Source organism: Orycteropus afer, unplaced genomic scaffold, assembly GCF_000298275.1.
Source record: "Orycteropus afer afer isolate SDZICR_OR568_19922 unplaced genomic scaffold, OryAfe1.0 scaffold00461, whole genome shotgun sequence".
Lineage (NCBI taxonomy): Eukaryota > Metazoa > Chordata > Mammalia > Tubulidentata > Orycteropodidae > Orycteropus > Orycteropus afer.
In genome coordinates, this window is record NW_006922048.1 from 482,950 (window position 1) to 507,114 (window position 24,165).

Below are 24,165 nucleotides of genomic sequence, written 5' to 3' on the forward strand. Positions count from 1 at the left end.
TTAGTATCCTAGCAACACGCATGCCTTCCTTAACAGACAAGTGCTAGCCATGCATGAGGAGCACTCACTGGGAATTGAACCCGGGTCTTCCTCATGGAGGGTGAAGATTCTACCGCTAAACCACACATTAAAGCAGCCCCTATCTGCCAGGCCTTGTGCTAAATGCTTTATGCACATGCTTTTACTTGAGACATTGGAGACATTGAGAGGCAATAGGAGTCCCTGGGTGATACAAGTGCTTAAGCAGTTGGCTACCAACAAGTCGGTGGTTCAAACCCACCCAGAGGCACCTGGGAGAAAGGTCTGGTGATCAGCTTTGGAAATGTCACAGCCATAAACCCCTGTGGAGAGCAGTTTTGCTCTGCACACAAGGAGTTGCCACAAGTCAGAGTCAACTTGTTATCAGCAGGTTTGGTTTTGGCTGTTTTGGGAAGCAGTGGGTAAAAAGCAGGGTCTGGAGCCATACTGCCCAGGGTCCAAACCCCAGTTTTGTTCTATAAGCTGTGTGGCTTCGGGCAAGTTTCTTAACCTCTCTGTAGCCTAGTTTCTCCATGTGTAAAATGGGAATGATAATAGTATCTACCTCACTTGGTTGTTATGAGTTATGAGAATTACATGAGTTAATCCATATAAAACACTCAGGTCCATAGGGCCCAGGCACGTGTGAAGAATGCAAAAGCAGTCGGATTATTTTTGTTATTCGCTTATAATTATTAATCCGTACCACATGATGAGACCCATGTTTGTATTGCTTCCTCTTTATGAGACAGGAAACTGAGACACAGAGAGGTTAAGTCATGGGTTCTCGGTCACACAGCTGGGAAAGGGCAGAGGCAGGCTGGAGTGCCATTGCCCCTATGGAGTGTGCTCTGAACAGCACTGCTCACCACCTGCCCTCTGCTTGTCCGTTTATTCACCCAACGCCTCCACCCTCCCCAACGCTGCACAGCCGGAAGGAATTCGAGTCAACAAAACGGTAGCTGTTCGCACGCTGGATCCAGAACACAAGGGCCAAGGTGAGTTGCTGCAGGAGACGGGGTGGGGCACGGCCTGGGGCTGGGGTGCAGGTCTGCGCAAGGGGGGGTGCAGGTGCCATCCGTGTCTCCCATTTGCCTGGCAGAGGGAGTGCAGAGAGAGGAGATCCCCGCGGCTGACCTCAGCGACCAGGTCCCAGACACAGATTTGGAGACCAGAATCCTCCTGCAGGGTGAGATGCCCTTGGGCCTGACCCCTTGTGGCTCAGGAAGGTGGGGGGCCCAGATGGGAATTCCATCTAATTCTGGGGGCCTTTAACCACCATGGGGAGCTCTGGTGGCATAGTGTCTAACACATTTGACTGCTAACCAGAAGGCTGGCGGTTCAAACCCAGCAGCCACTCCTCAGAAGGAAGGTTGGGCAATCTAGTTCTGTAGTGATACTGCATCGGAAACCCAAGGAGGGGTCGCTATGAGTCGGATCTGACTCAACGGCTGTGAGTTTGAGTTTGGAGTTAACCACCACGGAGTCCCTGGGTGATGCCAAAAGTGTAAACACTCAGCTGCTAACATAAAGGCTGGGGGTCGAGTCCACCCAGAGGTGCCTGGGAAGAAAGACCCGGCCACCTTCTTCTGAAAACTCAGCCACGGAAAGCCCTCTGGAGCACAGTTCTGCTCTGATACACAGGAGTGGCGAGGAGTCAGGGTCAACTCAATGGCAGCTGGTGCTACAAACTGTCAGTGTGCTCAGCTGCCAAGTGACAGGTGGGAGGTTCAAATCCCCTCCACAGGGCTGCAGAGGAAAGGCCTGCTGATCTGCTTCTGAAACCCTATGAGTGTAATTCTACTCTGACGCTCCCTGGGTCAGCGCAAGTCAGAGTGGACTCCATGGCCACTGGCTGGGTTTTTTTTAAAACCACTGCACTGCCCTTCTCCACTTCCACTAGAACAGCCCTCCAGGATCTGTTTTATAGCTGACTGCAAGGAGCCATGGTAGCACAATGGCTAATCCCTCAGCTGCTAACCAAAAGGTGGGCAGTTCAAACCCACCAGCCCCCCTGTGGGAAAAAGACCTGGAGTTCTGCTCCCACAAACTTTATAGCTTGGGAAACCCTATAGGGCAGTTCTACTTGTCTCACGGGGTCGCTATGAGATGAAATCGATTCAACCGCACATAACATAGAAAACTGCAGGCAGGAGTTAGCATGGCACCTGGCGTTTGCTAATAAAGAAGCTTCAATGAGAAGCAATGCAGCAGGAAAGAGAAGTCCTGGAGGACAGGGGGGAGAGGGGCAGGAAGGGTCTGCAGGCTGTCAGGCCTCCAGCAGGTAGCAGAGGGCTGTGAGGATGAAAGGAGATTCTACGCGGCATCCTCAGAACATCCAGTCGCCGTCTGGTTGGTTCCAACTCCTGGTGCCCCACACGGGTCAGGAGTGGAACCACGCCCTCAGGGTTCTCAGTGGCTGACTCTGCAGAAGTAGATCCACAGGCCTTTCTCCCAGGGCGCTCCTGGGTGGATCTGAACCACCCTTTTGGTTGGCATCCGAGCATGTCAAACATTTGCATCACCCAGAGAGTCTCTCAGAAGAGTCTGGTGAGTGTATTATGTACCATGTAAGTACTAATGAGGCGTAGTGCCCTAAGGCATTTGGCTGCTAACCAGAAGGCTGGCGGTTCAAACCCACCAGCCACTCCTCAGAAGGAAGGTTGGGCAATCTACTTCTGTAATGATACTACTTCAGAAAGCCAAGGAGGGGTCGCTAGGAGTCGGGTCTGACTCCACATCAGTGAGTACTAATGACTGTTGTTACCAGAGTGAAGGTCCCGGGAGGGGGGCATAGTTTGTGCTCAACTATTAGCCAAAAGGTTGGTCGTTTGAGGCCCTCAGCAGCAGGAGAGAGCTGGCAACCTGCTGTCATAAAGATCACGGCCCAGAAACCCTAGGAAGCAGTTCCGCTCTGTCACATGGGCCAACTTGATGGCAAGGGGTTTTGAGGTGGGTTTTTTTGGTGGTTTAGAGTTATTGTGGACCCCCAGTGATGCAGTGCTTAAAGCGCCCAGGTGGTAAGCAAAAGGTGGACAGTTCAAACCCACCAGCCACTCTGCGGGAGAAAGATGAGGCCGTCGGCTTTCACAGCCTTGGAAACCCTGTGGGGCAGTTACACTCTGTCCTCTAAGGGTGCTGTTGAGTCAGAATCCACTCCATGGTAGTGGGCTTGTGTTTTGGGGTTTGGAGTTATTTTCTCTCTGATACAACAAGAGAACTCAAGGACCAGGGGTCCCTTGTGAAGCAGCACAACGACCCTCAAATGCAGACAGCCCCCAGCTATCCCTGAGCCCCTAGTCGCCCGCGGGTCTGAAGCTGAGTCTCTGGGGAAGCCCCGCCCCTCCCCAGCCCCTGGTAGGTCACCTGACTTGAGCGCAGTTCCCCTCCTCCTCACCCGCCCCAGGGACCCCGGTGGCCCAGATGACGGAGGATGCCATCAATGGGGACCGGCTGAAGCACCTCATCGTGACGCCCTCGGGCTGCGGGGAGCAGAATATGATCGGCATGACGCCCACAGTCATCGCTGTGCACTACCTGGACAACACGGAGCAGTGGGAAAAGTTCGGCCTGGAGAAGCGCCAGCAGGCCCTGGAGCTCATCAAGAAGGGTGGGCCCCGACCGCTGAGGCCCCTCCTCCCCACCCCTCCCCAGGAGCCCCTCCCTGCCTGAGACTTCCTACCAGAGACCCCTCTCCTTTGAGAACCCCCTCCCCCTCTAAACCTCCCTCTCTGAGACCGCCTCCCCTCTCTGAAATGCCCCATCCTGAGTCTCCTGCCCCCAAGACCCCTCCTCCCATAACCCCTTCTCCTCCGCCTCTCTCTTGAGACCCCTCCCCTTTCTGAAATACCTCCTCCTTGGAGACCTCCTCCACCTCCTCTCTGGGACCCCCATTCTTCCTTTGAGCCCCCTCCCTACCTGAACCCCTCTCCCTCTCTAAGGCCCCCCTCTCCTCTTCTTTCAGTGACCCCTCTCTTAGTCTCTCTCTCCCTTGGGGAATTTCACCTCCTCTCTGAGACTCCTCTCCCCGCTCTGAGCCCCTCTCCTGAGACCACTCTCTGATTCCCCACCTCTCTGAGGCCCGCTCCTCCTTAAGACCACCCCCCCCTTTCCCTCAAAGAGCCCCTTTTTCCTCTCCAAACCTCTGTCCCCTCTCTGAGCTACTCCCCTCCGGGCGCACCCACCAGCCGCCATGCCCTCCGCGACACTGTCCCCTTCCCCACAGGGTACACCCAGCAGCTGGCCTTCAAACAACCCAACTCCGCCTACGCCGCCTTCCAGAACAGGCCGTCCAGCACCTGGTGAGTCTCTAGGAGGCCCGGCCAGTGCGACACAAAGCAGACCGCGCGACCTCCAGAGTACAGGGGCTGCATGGCGGAGGGACCTCTGGCAGGGAACCCACGAGTGTATGCAACACTTAGTCCTGGCCCCCGAGCGCCCTGACTGGGGCGGACCCGGGAGCCTGCTCAGTCCCGCCCCTCGCTGTTCACTGGTTTGCTAGGATGGCACTCTCTGGATCCCACAGCCGATTGGCTTAAGCAAAGCTTAGTCCTGGGCCCGCCCCAATTGGGGGCGGGCTTGAAAGCCTGCTGTTCATTAGTTTGTTGGGATGGCACTCTTTGCAGTCCACAGCCAATAGGCTCATGTCACACTTAGTTCTAAGACCGCCTACACTGGGGCGACGCCGGAGCCCCGGCAAGGCCCGGCCTCTCGCTTCTCATTGGTTGGATGGGGCAGCGCAGTCCGGATCCCACAGCTCGAATCTCGCCCTGTGCCTACCTCCAGGCTGACAGCCTATGTGGTGAAGGTTTTCTCTCTGGCTGCCAACCTCATCGCTGTCGACTCCTTGGTGCTCTGCGGGGCGGTCAAATGGCTGATCTTGGAGAAGCAGAAGCCCGACGGCGTCTTCCAGGAGGATGGGCCTGTGATACATCAGGAAATGATTGTAAGCGGACGTTCTCAGGACCCACTGCAGGGAGAGTGGTGTGCCGGGCTCTCACTCTTCCGTTGCAAAAGCCAAAGACAAATGAAAGTGAAAATGCGGGCCCCATGTTCAAAAAGTACCAAGAATTTCTTTAAACCAAGAGTAGGTGTGGGGTGCTGCGTGGGAGCCCCTCTTACTTCAGCCTATCCCCTACCCCCCCCCTCATTCTGCTTTCTGGATGGTTCTCAAAAGCGACCCCATCTTCTTGGCCACCCACACGCTCGTCCAAGCACCCCCGTCACTTACCTGCAACCTTGCAAAAGCTGCCTTCTGGTCAGCCGGTGGCCCACAGATCGAATCCTGCCAGGTTGCTGCTTTGAAGTTCCAGGTTTCCCATTCCTCTTAAATACGGAACTCCTCACAGCGTGTTTCTCAAAGTGTGGTCCCTGGACCAGCAGCAGCATCGTCTGGGAACTTGCCAGAAATACATATTCCCAGGCTGAACCCCAGAGCCACTAAATTAGAACCTGAGGAGGGAAGGTGGCAGGAGTTGGAGTTTTACCAAGCCCCTCCCCAATCAGGGTGATAGTGATGAGTGCTCAAGTTGTAGGAACACTGCCTTCTCTCTCCACATACAATCCATACTGGGAAGAGTCTTGCTCTTCCGCCACAGGGCCTTTGCACGTGCTCTGTTTGGATGCTCAGACTTGCCCTCTTTGAAAGTTCACTCCTACTCCTCTGATGGGGGCTCAGTCTGCATCCATCCATGACATTTTTCCTACCCTCCAACTGGGTCAGCTCTCCCAGCCATTCATTCTCAAGCCCTGTCCACTTCTTCACAGCCTGGGTCAGGTTCTAATTATATATCTGTTGATGAGCTGGCTGGTTCCTGTGGGGACTGGAGTCAGTGCCTGTTTTTCATCCACCATTGTATCCGTGATATCAGCACAGTGGTGCTGGAAAAAGATCTTCAAATGAATTGAATAGAATACTAAAGGGTTTGGCCTTATTTCCCTAGTGCTGCTATAACAGAAATACCACAAGGGGGTGACTTTAACAAACAGAAATTTATTCTCTCTCAGTGAGGAGGCTAAAGCCATATTCAGGGTGCCAGCTCAAGGGGCAGGCTTTATCTCTGTTGGCTCTGGAGGAAGGTCCTTGTCTCTTCAGCTTGTTTCTTGGTTTCTTGGAGATCTCCATCTTCCCCATCTCTGTTTGCTTCCTTGCTTGTTTGATCTCTTTTATATCTCAAAAGAGACTGACTTAAGACACACCCTGAACAGATGCTCTCATTAACATAACAAAGGAAACCTATTCCTAAAGGGTTTATGTCCCCAGACATAGGGGTTAGGATATTTTGGGGGAAACAATTTGATCCATAACAGCCCTCATGGGGGAAGACAATTGGCAGAGACCTAGCCCTGCCCCGGCACCCCGGTTCCGTAGAGGGGTTGGTTGGAATGTGCAACCATTGGTGACCCCATCTTTGCCTCCTACTCTCCATTCTAGGGTGGCTTCCGGAACGCTGAGGAGAAAGATGTGTCCCTCACGGCCTTTGTCCTCATCGCACTGCTGGAGTCTAAAGATATCTGCGAGGGGCAGGTCAACGTACGTGCTCCTCATCCCCGCTCCCACACCCTTCCTCCTACCCACTCAGGCCACAGCCAACTCAGACAGCGAGATGGCCACATGCATTCCAGCAGGTTCTAGTCCTCCTCAGTATGAGAACATCCATCCCATTAACCATAATAATAACCAGTGCACCACTTCTCGTCAAATTGATGCATCTTATGGCGACCCCACGTGTGTCAGAGTAGAGCTGTGCCCCATAGAGTTTTCGGTGGTTGTGAATCTTTTGGAAGGAGATCACCAGGCCTTTCTTCTGAGGCGCCTCTGGGTGGATTTGAACCGCCAACCATTTGGTCAGTAGCCAAACGCTTAACCATCTGACCACCAAATAGAGGGTCCATGAAAAAGAGAAAGACCCTCCATGAGACGGATTGACGCAGGGGCTGCAGCAATGGGCACAGACACAGCAGTGACTGTGAGGAAGGTGCAGGACCGGGCAGTGCTTTGTCCTGTTGACATGGGTCACTAGGATTGGAACCAATGTGATGGCACCTAACAAATTGCCAGACATATCTGTCCCGAGGACAGAAGCTTCCCGGGTGCCCAGAAAGTTGCATTTGTGTGGTCTTTACCAGTGGTCAGTGCAGCGATGCCCACCTGACCAGGAATACCGATCCTATCCCTCATAGAGCCTGGGCAACGGCATCAACAAGGCCAGAAACTTCCTTGAAGCCCGTTACATGAACCTGAATAGACCATACACTGTGGCCATCGCCGGCTATGCCCTGGCCCTGTTGGGCAAGCTGGACAACGCCCGCCTTAACAAATTTTTGAGCACAGCCAAAGGTGAGGGCAGCATGAAGAGGTGGGGAGGTGCATGTCTGGGACTGGAGGGGTGATCTCAAGCTGGGATGCATGGCTCCAAGCCGAGCTGAGGTGGTTGGCTCTTGGCTGAGTTGGGGTGCACAGCCCTGGGCTGAGCTGGGGTGGACGGCTCCAGCTTGAGCTGGGGTAGATGGTTCCCAGCGGAGCTGGGGTGTGCAGCTCTGGGCCACGCTGGGGTGGATGGCTCCCAGCTGAGCTGGGGTCCATGGCCCTGGGCTGAGCTGGGATAGTGCAAGGCTCCAGGCCGAGCTGGGGTGGATATCTCTACAGTATTCAAAGCCACACATGAAGTCCGTTGCATCATTCATTCAACAAGTGTGTATCTGGAACTTCTTATAACACAGAAGTGAGACAGTAGTTAAGAACATGGGCTCTAACATCAGACAGGCCTGAGTTCAGATCCGGTTCTGCCACATCCTCACAACATGGCATTGTGGGTATTCCAAGTTGATGACAGCGCTTCTCCATACAGTGACTCAGGAATCCAGGCCTCTATCATATTGTGGCATTTCTGCCCTGGGGGCCTGGAAATTTCTCCGCATCCAGGCAGAAGAGGAAACAGGAGGATTGAGCAAGGGAGGTGGCCCAGGCATAGAAGGGAACTAGTCAGTGCCGTACACATTCCATTGGCTAGAACTTAGTTTTGTGGCTACACCTGCCTGCAAGGGCAGCTGGGAGATGTAGTCCAGCTATGTGTCCAGGAAGGGAACATGGTTTTTGGTGGCCGACTCTGTCACAGGTACTTCCTTATTTGGGACAAAACAGTGGACGTAGCACAGCCCTTACATCATAGAGTCACACTCCAGTTGAGGAAAGTGATGAGTTAGTAAGAGATTCCTGGATAGTGCCCCAGTGTTGAGACAGGACAGGCACAGGACTCTTTGAGGGAGAGAAGGTTTAACTCAGGCTTGGGGGCCATTGAAGCTGAGTTATGCAGGATGGGTAAGAATTAACCAGGTGTAGATGGAGAAAATGGAGCCCTGGTGATGCAAATGGGTGAGCGCTTGGCTGCCAACAAGAAGGTCTGCAGTTTGAGTCCACCAGCAGCTTTGCGGAAGAAAGGACCTGGCCATCTGCTCCCATAAAGATTACAACCCAGAAAACCCTATGGGGCAGTTTCACTCTGACCTACAGGGTTGCTATGAGTAGGGATCAATTCGGTACCCAAAAACAACAGGTGGAGGAAAGGGGCTCCAAGTCGAGGGAACAACATATACAAAGACCCAGAGGTCAGAATGAGCATGCCATGTTTAGGGAACCTCCCCATAGTTCAGTGGGGCTGAATTTCAGAATTTAAAAGGAGGAATGAGGGCTGGTGAGGAGCGAGAGGGAGGCAGGAGCCAACAGATCAAGAGCCAGGATGTCTGAGCACCAAGAGGTTCTACCAGTTGCCGTTGAGTGCCTCTGATTCATGGCAACCCCGTGTGTGTCAGAGTAGACCTGGACTCCGTAGGGTTTTCAGTGGCTGTGATCTGTTGGAAGTAAATGGCCATGGCTTTCTTCTGAGGAACCTCCACCCTTTTGGTTAGCAGCCAAGCACACCCACTGTTTACGGACTCAGGAGCTTCCACCATGAGTCTTTGTCAGCTCTTTCTCTGAACCATCACCAGGCTAGACAGAGCAATGAGCAATGGCGGGTTCTCTCTGCAGATAAGAACCGCTGGGAGGAGCCTGGCCAGAAGCTGTACAACGTGGAGGCCACGTCCTACGCCCTCTTGGCCCTGCTACAACTCAGAGACTTAGACTCTGTGCCTCCTGTCGTGCGCTGGCTCAACGAACAGAGATACTATGGAGGTGGCTATGGCTCCACCCAGGCAAGTGGCCCCATGTGCCCCAGGCACCTGCATCCCTGCTTCCTCTGACCTCCCACTGGCTTCCTGGAGGAGACACTGGGTGCTGAGAGGCAGTTCTGTCCCACAAGCCAGGGTGATTGGGATGGAATTGAGAAATCCATTTTTTCCTTAGTTGTGCACCATCTGTGGGTTCTACACTATGTTCTTGATGTCTTAAGATGTGTTCTGAGCCTCCCTCTCCCTCTTGGTGTTTAAATCATGTTTCCAGGACTCAGGTTCAGATGTAAATCTTTCTCACTCCTCATCCTTGATGGGTTTTAGACCGTGTTCCCAGTTCTACCAAGCTCCCAATCTTACTCTCTCCCCTTGATGGGTTCTAGACAAGGTTCTTGGTTACTGTAGGGTGAGCCTCTCTCCCCTAGACTGGATTATATGTTACCCTAGACCTTGTCTGTCTCCCTGGTGGGTTCTAGACCAGGTTCTAGGTTCCTCTGGAGCATTATCTGAGCATCTCTCTCCCCCCGGTGGGTTCTAGATCATGGTTTCAGTCTGCGTTAACCTCAGATTCCAGTTTGACCCTCTTCCTCTTTGGTGGGCTCTCTGAATCACATTCTCAGTGTCACCAGGCCTTTGTCTGAATCTCTCCCTTATTGGACTCTAGATCACATGCTCTGTGTCCCCAGGCTTCAATTTTATTCCTTTCATGAATGGGTTCTGGACACATTCTCAGCGTCTAAGCCCTGGTCTGAGACTCTCCTCCCGTGGTTCTAGACCACACCATGTTCTCAGTGTCACTTGACTCCCAGTCTTACCCCCACATTCTCTGATAGGTTCTAGACAGGTTCTCAGTGTTTTCAAGCCCTGATTGGAGACTTTGTCATTTGGAGAGTTCTAGAACATGCCTCCAGTGTTCCCAGAACCCAGCATCACCCCCACACTCTCTAGTATGTACTAGGTCATAGTCTAAGTGCTTCTAAGCCCTAGTCAGAGATCTTCTGCATTAGAGAGTTCTAGAATATATCCCCAGTGTTCCCAGACTCCAGTGTTACCCCCACATTCTCGAGTGGGTTCTAGGTCATAAGTCTAAATGTCCCCAAGCCTCAGTCAGTTGGCAAGTTCTAGAACATATCCTCAGTGTTCCCAGACCCCCAGTCGTATGCCTGCACTCTCTAGGCCACAGTCTTAGTGTCCTAGCTCTGGTCTGAGCCCCCTTTTCCTTCATGGATTCTAACCACTTTCCCTGGTTCCCAATCTCACCCTCTTTCTCTCTGGTGGGTTCTAGGCCACCTTCATGGTGTTCCAGGCCTTGGCTCAGTACCAGAGGGATGTCCCTGACCACAAGGATCTGAACCTGGATGTGTCCATCAACCTGCCCAGCCGCAATTCTCTGGTCAATCACCGCATCGTCTGGGAATCCGCCAGCCTCCTGCGATCGGAAGAGGTGAATCCTCCTGGCCAAGGCCCCTTTGCTCTGTTTCGCCCTTCACACTAGCCAGAGTCTGCTGGGGGGACAGAAGAGCAGGCAGATGGCCATCACAACTGGGGAAGACTTGGTTCCCACACACTCTCTTCTCTCTCCCCTCTCCCTGCAGACCAAGGAAAATGAGAACTTCACATTAACAGCCAAAGGGAAAGGGCAAGGCACCTTGTCGGTAAGGAATGGGGTCCATCACCTCTCAGCGCCTTTGCCTGGAGGGATGCTCTCTCTCCTGTCCTCAGCTGTCTCAAGTCTTGGGTGCCAAGACTTCATTTCTTCCCCTCCCACCTTCCAGGTGGTGACAATGTACCATGCCAAGGTCAAAGGCAAAACCTCCTGCAAGAAGTTCAGCCTTAGGGTCAAAATACAGCCAGCCCCCGAAACAGGTAAAAGGAATAAAGACCCTGCTATGTCACTGTCCCCCCAACCCAATCCTAACACCTGACCCCCTTCCTGAGTGGGGACCAGGGGACCTCTTTACTGTGTTTCTGTCTTCTGTGTTTTCTCTAGTCAAGAAGCCTCAGGATGCCAAGAGCACCATGATCCTAAACATCTGTACCAGGTAGGAAGCTGGACTCCTGGGCATCATCTCAGCCCTGTCTCTGCCTCCAGCAGCCAACCTGTGACAGCTCACTCTCCCCAACAGTCTACGACATTTCTCCCAGTTGCTGTTGAGCCAGCTATGACTATCGCTGACCCCGTGTGTGTCAGAGCAGAGCTGTGCCCCGTAGCCTTTTCAGGGGCTGGGTTTCTGTCAGTAGATCACCAGGCCTTTCTTCTGAAGTGCCTCTGGGTGGACTCAAACCTCCAACCTTTTGGGTAGCAGCTAAGCATGTTCACGTTTGCACCACCCAGAAACTCCCAAGAGTTCCTTTAATGTGTAATTTATTTTTGCCAGTGTCACTCCTGTGTGACATCATCATCTTTTGGTTACAACCATTTATGTCCAGGTTTCATGTGCCTGTGAGGTGATTGAAAAGACTGTGGCTTGAGTTCAGTGCACCTTTGAGGTCTTTTGCAGCAGATTTGCCCAATGTGATTATTGTTGTTGTTGTTGTTATGTGCCGTCGAGTCAGACCCGACTCATAGCGACCCCTCCTTGGGTTTCTGAGACGGTATCGCTACAGAAGTAGATTGCCCAATTCCTTCCAAGGAGCGGCTGTTGGGTTTGAACCACTACCCTTCTGGTTATCAGTCAAGTTTCTCAGGCACTATGCCACCAGAGCTCCCGCCCAATCCAATATGTCCTTTGATTTCCTGACTGCTGCTGCTTCCATGGGCCTCCTGGATCGTGGGTCCAAGTAAAATGAAACCCTCGACAACTTCAATATTTATTTCAGACCTTTACACTTGTTAGGAGTCGTCAGGTCAACTCCGACTCAGGGCGCCCCCGTGGGACAGAGTAGAACCGCCCTGTGGATTTTCTAGGCTGTAATCTTTACAGGACCAGATCACCAGGTCTATCTCCTGTGGAGCTCCTGAGTGGGTTGAACCACCTGCCGTTTGGTTAGCAGTCGAGCACTTAACCATTGCATCACCAAGGCTCCTTATCATTGCATTACCGTCCTTTCTTTCCCATTGGGAAAGTGTTTCCTAAAAGCTAACATCCCCCTATGCTGGAGCCCTCAGGCCCTGGCCAGACCCCCCGCTCCACAAGACTGACCTCTCTCTGGATCACAATGGCGTCTCTCCCTGACCCATCCAGGTACCTGGGAGATCAAGACGCCACCATGTCAATCCTAGATATATCCATGATGACTGGCTTTTCTGCAGACACTGGTGACCTTGACCAGGTAGGAAGGTCTTGGGCTTGGGGCTGGGCTCAGCAGGAAGGGCTCTGGGGTCTTTAAGAGGCTGAAGGGAGGGAAGGGGATCTAGGGGGGATTTTCACAAAGCCTCACCCTTCCCTAGTTGAGCAAAGGCGTCGACAGATACATCTCTAAGTACGAGATGGAGAAGGCCTTTTCCAACAAGAACACCCTCATCATATACCTGGACAAGGTAAGGCTCCCATTGGTACCTTGACCCCTACCTGGCTGGCCTTTTCTCTCTCTGTGTCTGTGTCCCCACGTCAGGCTAGTCCCAGGCTAGGAGAGTGGTGTGGAAGGAACACGTGAAGCAAGGGGGTCACCCCAGGCACGGAGTCCCTGGGCGGCCCACACAGTCAGGCACTTGGCTACTAGCCAGAAGGTTGGTGGTCCAATCCCACCCTGAGGTGCCTCAGAAGACAGGCCTGGAGATCTGCTTCTGAAAGGTCACGGCCTTGAACGCCCTGGGAGCAGCTCTGCTCTGACACACACGGGGTGGCTGTGAGTCAGACTCGACTCCATGGCAACAAACAACAATAATCCCTGATACCCCAGTGCCCTTACCCTACTTTAGTCAGTGTCTTGGTTTCTCAGGCCTGCTGTAACAGAAATACGAGGATCCCATGGGTGTGAGGGGCCCAGGATCTGAGAGAACAGGGATCCCGTGGGTGTGGAGGACCCAGGAATCTGAGAGAACAAGGATCCTGTGAGGGTGGGGGGCCCAGGAATCTGAGAGAACAAGTATCCCATGGGTGTGAGGGGCCCAGGGATCTGAGAAAACAAGGATTCCGTGGGGGTGAGGGGCCCAGGACCTGAGAGAACAAGGATCCCGTGGGTGTGGGGGGCCCAGGACCTGAGAGAACAAGTGGGGAGATTTAGCTAACATACATTTATTTTCTCACAGTCTAGGAGGCTACAAGTCTGAATCAGGTGCAGGTTTCAGGGGAAGGCTCTCTCTGTTGGCTCTGAGGGAAGGTCCTGGTCTAGCTTCTGGAGTGTTCTTTGTCCTCAGGTTCCTCAGTGACCTTTGTGTGGCTTCTATCTTTTCACTTTCCCAGCTTTCTGATGCCTCATCTACTCTTTTATATATCAGAAGTGATCAGCTTAGGACACACCCTGCAGTGGTATGGCTTAATTACCATAACAAAGAACTCTATTCCCAAATGGAATCCCATCCACAGGGATTGGGGAAAAAAAACCTCATTGCCATGCCCTGCCCGTAGTGATCTCTGTTGGGTTTCCAAGGTGGTAAATCTTAAGGGAAGTAGCTTGTTCTGTCTTCCTTCCACAGAGCAGCTGGTGGGTGAAGGGTCAGGATTTACAGCACATATTTTTGGAGGACAAAATTTAATCTGTAACAGTCGACATTAGTAACACTGCCTGCCACATATAACAAGGCCCTAAAGCGTGGCCCCTAAGGCATTTGACAGCTAACCAGAAGGTTGGTGGTTCAAACCCACCAACCAGTCCATGGAAAGAAGATGGTGCAGTCTACTTCTATAAAGATTTACCCCCTTGGAAACCCAGTGGGGGTTGCTATAAGTTGGAATTGACTTGATGGCAGTACGTTTGGGTTTTTTTTTTTGAAAGAACATGGTGTCTTAAGTTAACAGGCCTGCATTTCTCTCTCATGTGAAGTGTAATTGTTGAGAAGGGTGAGGAAGGGAGCCTCGGCTCCATGCAGTCACTCAGGGACCCAAGCACCTCCCATCTGTGGTTCTGCCATCCCTACGACCCCCTTGGAGTCCTCTGCTGGATCCATTATTTCTAGAAGAAAAGGGGCTTATGCACGGGTGGTTTTTATGGGTGTCGATAGCACTTGGTTGGCTAGAATGTAGCCATGTGGCCTCAACCCACAGGAAGGCTGGGAAATGTCACCTAGCTGTGAGTCTGGGAGAAAAAGAACATGGATTTGCTGACCAGCTCATTCATCTCAGCCCCATCCCCATTGTCCCCCACCTGTATCCCTCAATTTCTTCCCCATTGCTCCCACTCTCAACATACTCTGCCCTAGACCACTAACCAAAACATTGGCATTTCAGAGGCACCTGGGAGGAAAGTCCAGGTGATCGGCTTCTGAAAGGTCACAGCCTTGAAAGCCCTATGGCTTTTCAAGATCAGCCAGTGGAAACCCCATGGACCACCACAGTGTACAGTTCTACACTGCACAGAGGGGGTCTCCATGAGTTGGAATTGACTTGATGGCAGCTAACAACAATGGCTCCAACTCCTAGTGCCCTGTGCTGGACACCTCCCTTCCCACTGACCAAACTCGTCTTCCTCCCCAGATCTCACATACCAGGGAGGAGTGTCTGACCTTCAAAGTTCACCAGTACTTCAAGGTCGGCCTTATCCAGCCTGGATCCGTCAAGGTCTATTCCTACTACAACCTGGGTGAGCAGTCAACCTGGGGGCTGGGGGCTGAGGGTCCTGGAGGTCTGAGAATTGGGGTAAGAGAATCCCACAGCTGTGACTGTCTTAAGAGGGTCCTAAGGGAGCTCTGGTAGCATAGTGCCTAAGGCACTTGACTGCTAACCAGAAGGCTGGCAGTTCAAACCCACCAGCCACTCCTCGGAAGGAAGGTTGGGCAATCCTACTTCCGTAGTGATACTGCCTCGGAAACCCAAGGAGGGGTCGCTATGAGTCGGGGCTGACTCGATGGCACATAACAACAACAACAACAACAACAACAAGGGTCTACGAGTTGAAGGTCAGAGTTTCCTCAGGATCTGAAAATGGGAGGATGTTGTTCCCATGGTGACGGTGGTTCAGTGAAAGAATTCTCCCTTTCCATGCGGGAGGACTGGGTTCCATTCCCGGCCAATGCACGTGATGTGCAGGCATCACCCGTCTGTCAGTGGAGGCTTGCATGTTGCTAGGATGCTGAACAGGTTTCAATGGAGCTTCCAGACAAGAGGGACTAGGAAGAAAAGCCTGGTGATCAATTTCCAAAAGATCAGCCAGTGAAAACCCTATGGACCACACAGTCTATCTACAGCCAATCATGGGGATGGGGCAGGACCAGGCAGCATGTTGTTCTGTTGTGTGTGGGGTCGTCGTGAGTCAGGGCCAACTCAAGGGCAGGACAGCAGCAATGGTAACAAGGATCCCGTGCATGTGAGGGTCCCAGGAATCTGAGAGAATAAGGATCTCATGGGTGTGAGGGGTCCAGGACCTGAAAGAATGAGGATCCCATGGGTGTGAGGGTCCTAGGATCTGAGAGAACAGGGGTCCCGTGGGGGTGAGGGGCCCAGGATCTGACAGCAGGGCTTAGAGGGCCCCAGAGATGTGAGGGCTGGGGACCTGGAGTCTCCTTGTCTGTGGGTCTGAGGTGGGAGTCTGGGTATCCCAGGAGAGGTCTCTGACCCCTCCCCTCACCTGTGCCCACAGACGAGTCCTGCATCCAGTTCTACCACCCGGACAAGGAGGACGGGATGTTGGACAAGCTGTGCCACAAGGACATGTGTCGCTGTGCTGAGGGTGAGTGGGGAGGCACTCACTGACCCCACCCTCATGAGGTGACCTGAGGGGACACGCTCTGGACACCAAGGGAATTGGCCACACTCAGAGTGGTGGGCCCAGGACAAGAAATGGGACTGAGATGGTGTCCCCACCTCCCGCAGAGAACTGCTTCATGCACCACCAGGAGGACGACAAGGTCACCCTGGACGATCGGCTGGACAAGGCCTGTGAGCCGGGCGTGGACTATGGTGAGTGAGGACAGCACAGTGTGTCCACCACCAGGGAGGGCACGAGGACGTGTGACTGTGAGTGGCTGTGATTGTGTGTGTGCAACTGATGGTAGGTGTGGCTGTGTGCATGAGAGACTGTGGATGCTGGTGAGAACATAGAAGAGACACAGAGAGGTGCAGGTAAAGACGGAGGTGAGGACCCAGAGGTAGATGCAGGGGAGATACGGATAATAAAGCAAAAGACAATGCAGGTGTATGGTTGTTTGTGGCTACGAGTTAATTGTGTGAAGTTTGGTTGTAAGTGGCTATGGTTGTGAGTGTGGCTGTGTGTGGGGCAGTGGTTGGGATGACCATGGTCTTGTGTGTGCCTCTGAGTGTGATGGTATGAGGCAGTGGCTGTGTATATGGCTGGCTGTGGTATCCAACATGCTCTGGTTGGGGGAGCCAAGTGTGCTTAGGGACGAGGCTGCCCCAGGATCCCCCCTGCCTGTGACCCCATTTTCCCCCCTCCCACAGTGTACACGACCAGGATGGTGAGGAAGGAGCTGGCCAACGACTTTGACGATTACATAATGGTCATAGAGCAGCTCATTAAGTCAGGTCAGCCTGGCCCTCTGCTTCCACCTCCCCACCCTGCCCCTGGCCTCCCTACCTGGGCTCAGCACCCTCTCCCCTCCAGGCACCGATGAGGTGCAGGCTGGACAGGTGCCCTGTGCTTCCGCCCCCTGGGCTCAGTGCCCTCTCCCTCCCCCCAGGCACCGATGAGGTGCAGGTTGGACAGGAGCGCAGGTTCATCAGCCACGTCAAGTGCAGAGAGGCCTTGAAGCTGACGGAGGGGAAGCGCTACCTCATCTGGGGCGTCTCCTCAGACCTGTGGGGAGAGAAACCCAAGTAAGTGCCACCCCATGCCCCGTGCATGCCACAGTCACCCCTCCTCCCTGCCCTGCCCCTCCTCACCTGTCCTTGCCTGTCAAACCTCACCAGCACCAGCTACATCATTGGGAAGGACACCTGGGTGGAGCTGTGGCCGGAAGCTGATGAATGTCAGGACGAGGAGAACAGGAAGCAGTGTAGGGACCTGGAGGCCTTCGTGGAGAGCATGGTGGTCTTCGGATGCCCCAACTGAGCCCCGCCCCCCCAATAAAGTCTCAGGGTGCTCCGCCTGTCTACCAGAGTCTGCAGGTGTTGGGGGACAGCTGGGATTCAAACATCAGCTCCATCCTACCTGGAAAAGTTCACCTGATTCCTGATCCATCCTCTCCTGTAGTTCACTGCAAGTTCACTGGCCTCCTCACCTGAAAAGAATGTACCTGTCTCACTGTACCTAGCCTGCAGTGCACCTGCATCTCACCTGCAGCTCAACCTCACCCTTACCTAAGTGCTCCTTTACATTCTTCACCTGCATCCTCACCTGCATCCTCACCTCCATCCTCACCTCCACCCTCACCTGCATCCTCACCTCCACCCTCACCTGTGTCCTCACCTGCATCCTCACCTCCGTCCTCACCTGTGTCCTCACCTGCATCCTCACCTGCATCCTCACCTCCGTCCTCACCTCCACCCTCACCTGCATCCTCACCTGTGTCCTCACCTGCATCCTCACCTCCATCCTCACCTCCGTCCTCACCTGCATCTTCACCTCCATCCTCACCTCCACCCTCACCTCCACCCTCACCTGCATTCTCACCTCCGTCCTCACCCATTCTCATTTTTGTCCCATTTGCCCCTCTTCCACAACTCTCCACCATTTCCATCTCACCTGCATCCTGTTCACCCTCTGGGCTCCCCACAGGTCACTTGTGGGATCCACACCATTAACACGAAGGCTACTCACCAAAAGGTTGGTGGTTCTAGTCCACCCAGCGGTGCCTCAGAGGAAAGTCCTGGGGATCTATTTCCTGTGCAGCAGTTCTACTCTGACATGCGTGGGATTGCCAGGAGTTGGAACTGACTCGCTGGCAACTGGTTCAGCTTTTGGGGGGCTCACCCCACCTTCTCAGCCCAGACTGTCTCAGTGGGTCAGAAAAGGCTAGTCAGTTTGTCCACCAGGAGAGGGCTAGGGGGCAGGCAGGGTGCTGTTTCCTGCTGGAGCCCCGCGTAGAACAAGGCATGAGTCATCGGTTGGGGAGGGCGTATGGAGGCTGTTGCGATGACACCATCATCGGGTTCATGTGGCTCAGAGGCACACATGTGGTGGGAGATGGCCACCTTAGACGTGTGGGGCCCCCAGGTGTCCCTTCCAGCTGCACCTCTAGTGTCTTGGAGGGAGGTGGTGGTCGCTCAGTGGCAGAATTCCCACGTTTCATGAAGACCAGGGTTTGATTCCAGCCAGCACGCCTCCTGTGCAGCCACCACCCCTCCTTCAATGGAGGGTTCTGTTAGTGGGATGCAGAACAGGTGTCAGCGAAGACTCCAGGCTAAGACAGACAAGGAAGAAAGGCCTGGTGATCCACTTTCAAAAATCAGCCAAGGGTTCATCGGGGCCAATTGGATGGCAGCTACCAACCCCTTAGAGACTGTGTGTGTGTGCACGCGCGCGTGCGTGCGTGCACACTAGGGTGCATCCAGGCTCCACCTCCGGGCCCCTCATCACACACAGAAACCCCTGACCTTGGAAATCCCCCCTGCACAGTCTCTTTCTCCTAAGACCCCCAGGCCCTGGAAACCCCCACCTCCCAACTCTGGGAGTATCAGGGAAATACCATATCTTCAAGCAAATAACTTCTATGTTTGTTTGAAAACCACTCCCTCCCTCCCCCAGGTACTTTTGTAAATGCACTGTGGTAATTTTTTCATAGCCCATCCCACCCCCAACCTCCATTGCCCAGTGGAGTCCAAAGTATCTGCCTCCTTTAAAACAACAAAAACTGCTCTTGTGTCAGTTCCAATTCATGTCTGAGCCCCGATATCAGGTGGAGACCAGCGTCAGGCTGAGCCTCAACTCTGGGCTGAGCTCCAACCCCAGCTGAGCCCCAACTTCAGTCTGAGCCTGACCCCAGCCAACCCTGGCCACAGGCTGAGCTCCACCTAGACTTAGCCCTGGTCAATGTCCAGTGGAAACATGACTGGAGACCATAAACGAGAGCAGGGATAAAGACATGCTCCCTGTGTCCCCCAACATCCACCCTCTCTGATCTGCACAGGGTGGGACTGGGGGTTCCAGATATCTCCCTTCCCCCCTCTCCAGCCCCACTCAACTGCTGACTCCTGGGCTTCTACCCTAGGCAGTATCCACAGACCTTCCAGGGGGTCTTAAACCACTGCCCACCCCACAGCCTCAACCTTACCTGCTAGTACTGCTGAAACAGAAATACAAGTGGGCTAGAGGGTGGGGGTGAATTAAATGGTGGTAAGAACTAAAGCTATCCCCTGAAGCCTTCTCTGAACCAAAACTAAAACCAAACCAAATACCATTGAATCAATTCCACTTCACAGCACAGCTAGAGGACAGAGTAGAACTGCCCCATAGGGTTTCCAAGGCTGCAAATCTTTATAGAAGCAGACTCCCACATTTTTCTCCCACAGAGTGGCTGGTGGGTGGGTTTCAACTACAGACCTTTCAGTTAGCAGCCAAGCACTTTAAGCACTGTTCCACCAGGGTTCCTTTGACTGTGTATACTTTCAACAAAATGTTTTTAAAAATAATGTCGCAGATGGTAAGAGTTGAAGCAGTAAGTCCAGTTGTGGAATTGCTGCAGCCATCCAGTGAGATGGTGGCAGCTCTGGGCACAGAAACAGGTGGCCGGGTACAAGATCTGTTTGGTAGGTTGAAATGACAGGACTTGTTGAGAGATTGGATATGGGGACAAGGCATAGGGAGGTCTTCTGCTAGGTTAACTGAGTGGATGGTGGTTTCACTCCCTGTGAGTTTCAATAAAAATTGTGTACACACACATGTATGCTCACATCACACACACACATGCACACATAACACATAGCATGAACACACATGCATATTCTCACCGCACAGTGCACACACACAGCATATATAGGTATGCACACACATGCACACACCTACCACACAATGTACACACAAATATGCACAGATAACACACTCAGCCACAATATACACACATAATTTACCACACATACACATAAGAGTACACACACACCATCCATAACATACATGTGTATGAGCCCACACACATGTATGGGCACGCCCGTGTGCACCAGTGCACATGTGTGGACATGTGCACACACATGCATGCACACACCACACGCATGTGCACATGTGCACACACATGCATATATGCACACACATACATGCACAGGCACACACCTCCCCCTACTTTACTCAGCTCTAGTATTCTCCACAGAGTAGCAGCCAGGGATCCAGGTAAGGGGAGGGACCCAGGCCCCACCCCCACCAACCAGGAAAGTGGGGGAAAAGCGAAGCCAGAGGGGATGACAGAGCAGAGCAGCGAGGGATCCAGGTAAGTCGAGGGCAGAGAGGTTTTGAACAGCTAAGTGAGACAAACTTGTCCGTCAGTTTGTCGTACTATTGTGGCTTGTGTGTTGCTGTGAGGCTGGAGGCTGTGTCACTGATGTTTCAAGTGCCAACAGGTTGCACATGGTACACAGGTTTCAATGCAGCTTATAGACAGAGACAGACTAGGAAGAAGGAAGGGGCCATTTACTTCTCAAAGAATTGGCCAGGAAATACCTTATGAATATCAAAGCAACACTGATACAATACTGCACAACTTTATGAATAGCCTGACACAGTGCAGGAGAGTGAGCCACTTAGGTCAGAAGGCTTTCAAAATACAACTAAGAAAGAGCTGCATCATCAGAGTAGGACCAACCTTACTGATACGGATAAAGTAAACCTTTTGAGACCTCCTTTTGCTGACACGGTATGACTCAAATTGAGGAGAAACAGCTGCAAACATCCATTAATAATAGGAACATGGAATGTATGAAGTATGAATCTATGAAAATTGGAAGTTGTCAAAAATGAAAGGGAACGCATAAAGATTGATATCCTAAGCATTAGTGAGCTGAAATGGACCAATTTGGACCATTTTGAATCAGACAACAATATGATCTACTATGCCGGGAATGCCAATTTGAAGAGGAATGGTGTGGCATTCATCATCACAAAGGATGTTTCGGGATCTGTCCTGAACTTATCTCTAGAATTTACAGAAAACTCCAGCACCTCAAAAGCAAAAAAACAAATAATCCAATTTAAAAATGGGCGGATGACATGAAAAGACACTTCACCAAGGAGGATATTCAGGGGGCCAACAAACATATGAAGAAATGCTCATGATCATTAGCCATTAGAGAGATGCAAATCAAAACAATGAGATACCATCTGGCCCCAGCACTAGTAACAAAGTTCAACAAGACAGAAAATAACAAATGCTGGTGAAGATGTGGAGAGATTGGGACTCTCATACACTGCTGGTGGGACTGTAAAATGGTACAACCACTGTGGAAAGCAGTATGGTGATTCCTTAAGAAGTTGGAATTTGAAATACCATTTGACCCAGCCATTCCATTACTAGGTATATATCCTAAAGAAGTGAGAGCCAGGACATGAACAGACATATGCACACCCAAGTTCATCACAGCACTATCTACAATAGTGTGCCCATCAACTGAGGAATGGATAACCAAACTATAGTACATACACACAATGGAATACTATACAACCCTAAAGAATAACGTAGAATCTGCAGAACACCACATAACGTGAATTAACTTGGTGGACATTATGCTGAGTGAAGTAAGTCAATCACAGGACAAATATTGTATTGGTCTGTTATTGTAAAAGTCAAGGAAAGGTTTATATATGGAAGGAAACTTTCTTTGTTGATTACCAGGGGTGGGAGGGGACGGGAGGGATCACTGTTAAATAGGTAGAGATAAGTATTGATTTGGGTGAAGAGAAGGGCAACGTACCAAATATGAGTGATCAACATGGTGGCATTGAGGAAGAGGAAGACATAGAGTGGTGCATGGGAGATGCAGACAACAAAGATGAACCCTTTTGCACATACAGTACTGCATTGTCAGTGAAGGCAAACATGGGTATATGGGTGGATAGATGAGTGGACAGTCTGAATGATTAGGTATGCAGGGGGGGTGTACCCAAGACCATGTATAAGGTTGGCAGACAATCGTTCTACAAGTGTATTTGTATGTTCTGTAAGAATTCCCAGGTGTATAGTAAAGCTGACCAGGGACAAGGTTGTAGTCACTTCTTGGCCACAGCCAGCTACCCAGAGGGACCGAGTAGTTGAACCTGTGGGCTCAGGACCATAGTCACAGGGGACATCAAGCTCAATTGGCATAACATACTACATAAAACATTGTTCCACCTCCTACATTGGTGAGTAGCAACTGGGATCTTAAAAGCTTGCAGGCTGCCATCTAGATGCAACAGTGGGTCTTTCCTCATCCAGAGCAAAGAAGAATGAAGAAAACCAAAGATTCATGGACAAATTAGTCCAAGGGACTGGTACACCATGTGATCCACAGCCTATATGACTATGAGACCAGAAGAACTAGATGGTGCCCAGCTACCACTGTCAACCACTTGGAGGGGGATCTACGTAGGAGATCCTGGATAGAGAGGGAGAACAATATGGAACAAAACTCAAAATCATTTGAAAAAAAAAAGGGGGGGGGACCAGGTTTGCTGGTCTGATAGAGCCTGGTGGAACCACTGAGACTATGGCCCCTAACTGCCCTTCAGGTCTGGAATTGAACCCATACCCGTGGCTTCCAGCCAAACAAAAGATAGGCATATGAGCTAACATTTACCTGAGGTAGATACACTCCTTGGAGAGAGCAATCATGGGAGAAAGAAGGGCTGTTCATGCACAGTGAGGCAGCGCAGGGGGCAGGAGTACATGGAGGGATGGACACAGAGAAGAGGTAACTATGGGGAGGAAGTGGGAGGGGAGCTGTTGCATTGGGGGTAAATTGTAGTCAATGTCATGAGACAAAACGTATGTGAGCTGCTATATGGAAAGTGAGTTTTCTCCATAAACTTTCACCCAAATCACAATTAAAAAAAAAAACGATCTGTCCTAAATTACAATGCTGTCAGTAATAGGATAATATCCATACACCTACAAGGAAGACCAGTTAATATGACTATTATTCTAATTTATGTACCAACCACCAAAGCCAAAGATCAGGAAATTGAAGATTTTTATCAACTTCTGCAGTCTGAAATTGACTGAACATGCAATCGAGATGTGTTAATTATTACTGGTGACTGGAATGCAAAAGTTGGAAATGAAGACTCACTGGTAGTTGGAAAATTTGGCCTTGGTGACAGAAATAATGTTGGAGATTGCCTGATAGAATTTTGCAAGACCTATAGGTCCATTGGACGGGGCCGCCATCACTCTCCCCTCCGCAACACCTTATAAATTATTTTTTTATTCACTAGCTTGTCTGTCCTTCTCGCCCAACTTGAATATGAGCCTCAGCAGAGCAGGGACTCCTGTCCCATTTGCTGCCGTGTCCCCAGGCCTCGGACAGTGCCTGGCACTCGGACGTGCTCCACAGTTACTTGATCAGGTGAAGGAAGTAGCTGAGAAGGGAGCTGGGGTCTCTCCCCACCTCGCCCCCACCCCAACCTGAGTCACATTTCTGAGGCTTCTAGAAAGTGTGAGACAGGGACAGTGAGTAGGAGCTGGGAGTGAGGGGACAGGAAGGAGCAGAGGGCGTGTGGGGAAAGGGGTGGGGCTGAACTCCAGTTCTAAAGGCAGCTGGGCCCTCACGCACCTTCTGTAGTGCACAAAGCGTCCGGGCGTCAGGCAATCCCGACTTCCTCCCAGCCTGCAAGACCTAGCGCGCCAGCCCTGCCCCTGGTGTCTCGGGCCTCGGCCGCCGGGGCATGGAGAACACAGCTGTGCGGCCTTCGGTGTTCGTGGTGGACGGACAGACGGACATCCCATTCAGGAGGCTGGGGCGTGGCTGCCAGAGACAGGCCTTCAGCGCTGCCAGGCTGGGCCTGGGCCTCCTCCTGCTGCTG

The 24,165-nt window shown here is 52.1% G+C and overlaps 2 protein-coding genes across 2 annotated transcripts in view; both read left to right on the forward strand.

Moving 5' to 3' along the window:
• Positions 1 to 17,292, forward strand: part of C3 (complement C3) — a 44,797-nt gene extending 27,505 nt beyond the window's left edge. The window contains exons 6-25 of the mRNA XM_007954482.1: positions 878 to 1,016; positions 1,121 to 1,207; positions 3,425 to 3,628; positions 4,244 to 4,319; positions 4,804 to 4,963; positions 6,452 to 6,550; positions 7,201 to 7,357; positions 9,047 to 9,210; positions 10,472 to 10,630; positions 10,782 to 10,841; positions 10,962 to 11,052; positions 11,177 to 11,228; positions 12,372 to 12,459; positions 12,578 to 12,667; positions 14,763 to 14,868; positions 15,865 to 15,954; positions 16,098 to 16,184; positions 16,683 to 16,766; positions 16,922 to 17,057; positions 17,151 to 17,292. Coding sequence (XP_007952673.1) covers positions 878 to 1,016; positions 1,121 to 1,207; positions 3,425 to 3,628; positions 4,244 to 4,319; positions 4,804 to 4,963; positions 6,452 to 6,550; positions 7,201 to 7,357; positions 9,047 to 9,210; positions 10,472 to 10,630; positions 10,782 to 10,841; positions 10,962 to 11,052; positions 11,177 to 11,228; positions 12,372 to 12,459; positions 12,578 to 12,667; positions 14,763 to 14,868; positions 15,865 to 15,954; positions 16,098 to 16,184; positions 16,683 to 16,766; positions 16,922 to 17,057; positions 17,151 to 17,292 — 2,271 coding nt within the window. The remainder of the gene's footprint in view (positions 1 to 877; positions 1,017 to 1,120; positions 1,208 to 3,424; positions 3,629 to 4,243; positions 4,320 to 4,803; positions 4,964 to 6,451; positions 6,551 to 7,200; positions 7,358 to 9,046; positions 9,211 to 10,471; positions 10,631 to 10,781; positions 10,842 to 10,961; positions 11,053 to 11,176; positions 11,229 to 12,371; positions 12,460 to 12,577; positions 12,668 to 14,762; positions 14,869 to 15,864; positions 15,955 to 16,097; positions 16,185 to 16,682; positions 16,767 to 16,921; positions 17,058 to 17,150) is intronic.
• Positions 17,293 to 24,027: 6,735 nt separating this feature from the next.
• Positions 24,028 to 24,165, forward strand: part of TNFSF14 (TNF superfamily member 14) — a 4,258-nt gene continuing 4,120 nt past the window's right edge. The window contains exon 1 of the mRNA XM_007954442.1: positions 24,028 to 24,137. Within this exon, the coding sequence (XP_007952633.1) occupies positions 24,028 to 24,137 (110 nt within the window). The remainder of the gene's footprint in view (positions 24,138 to 24,165) is intronic.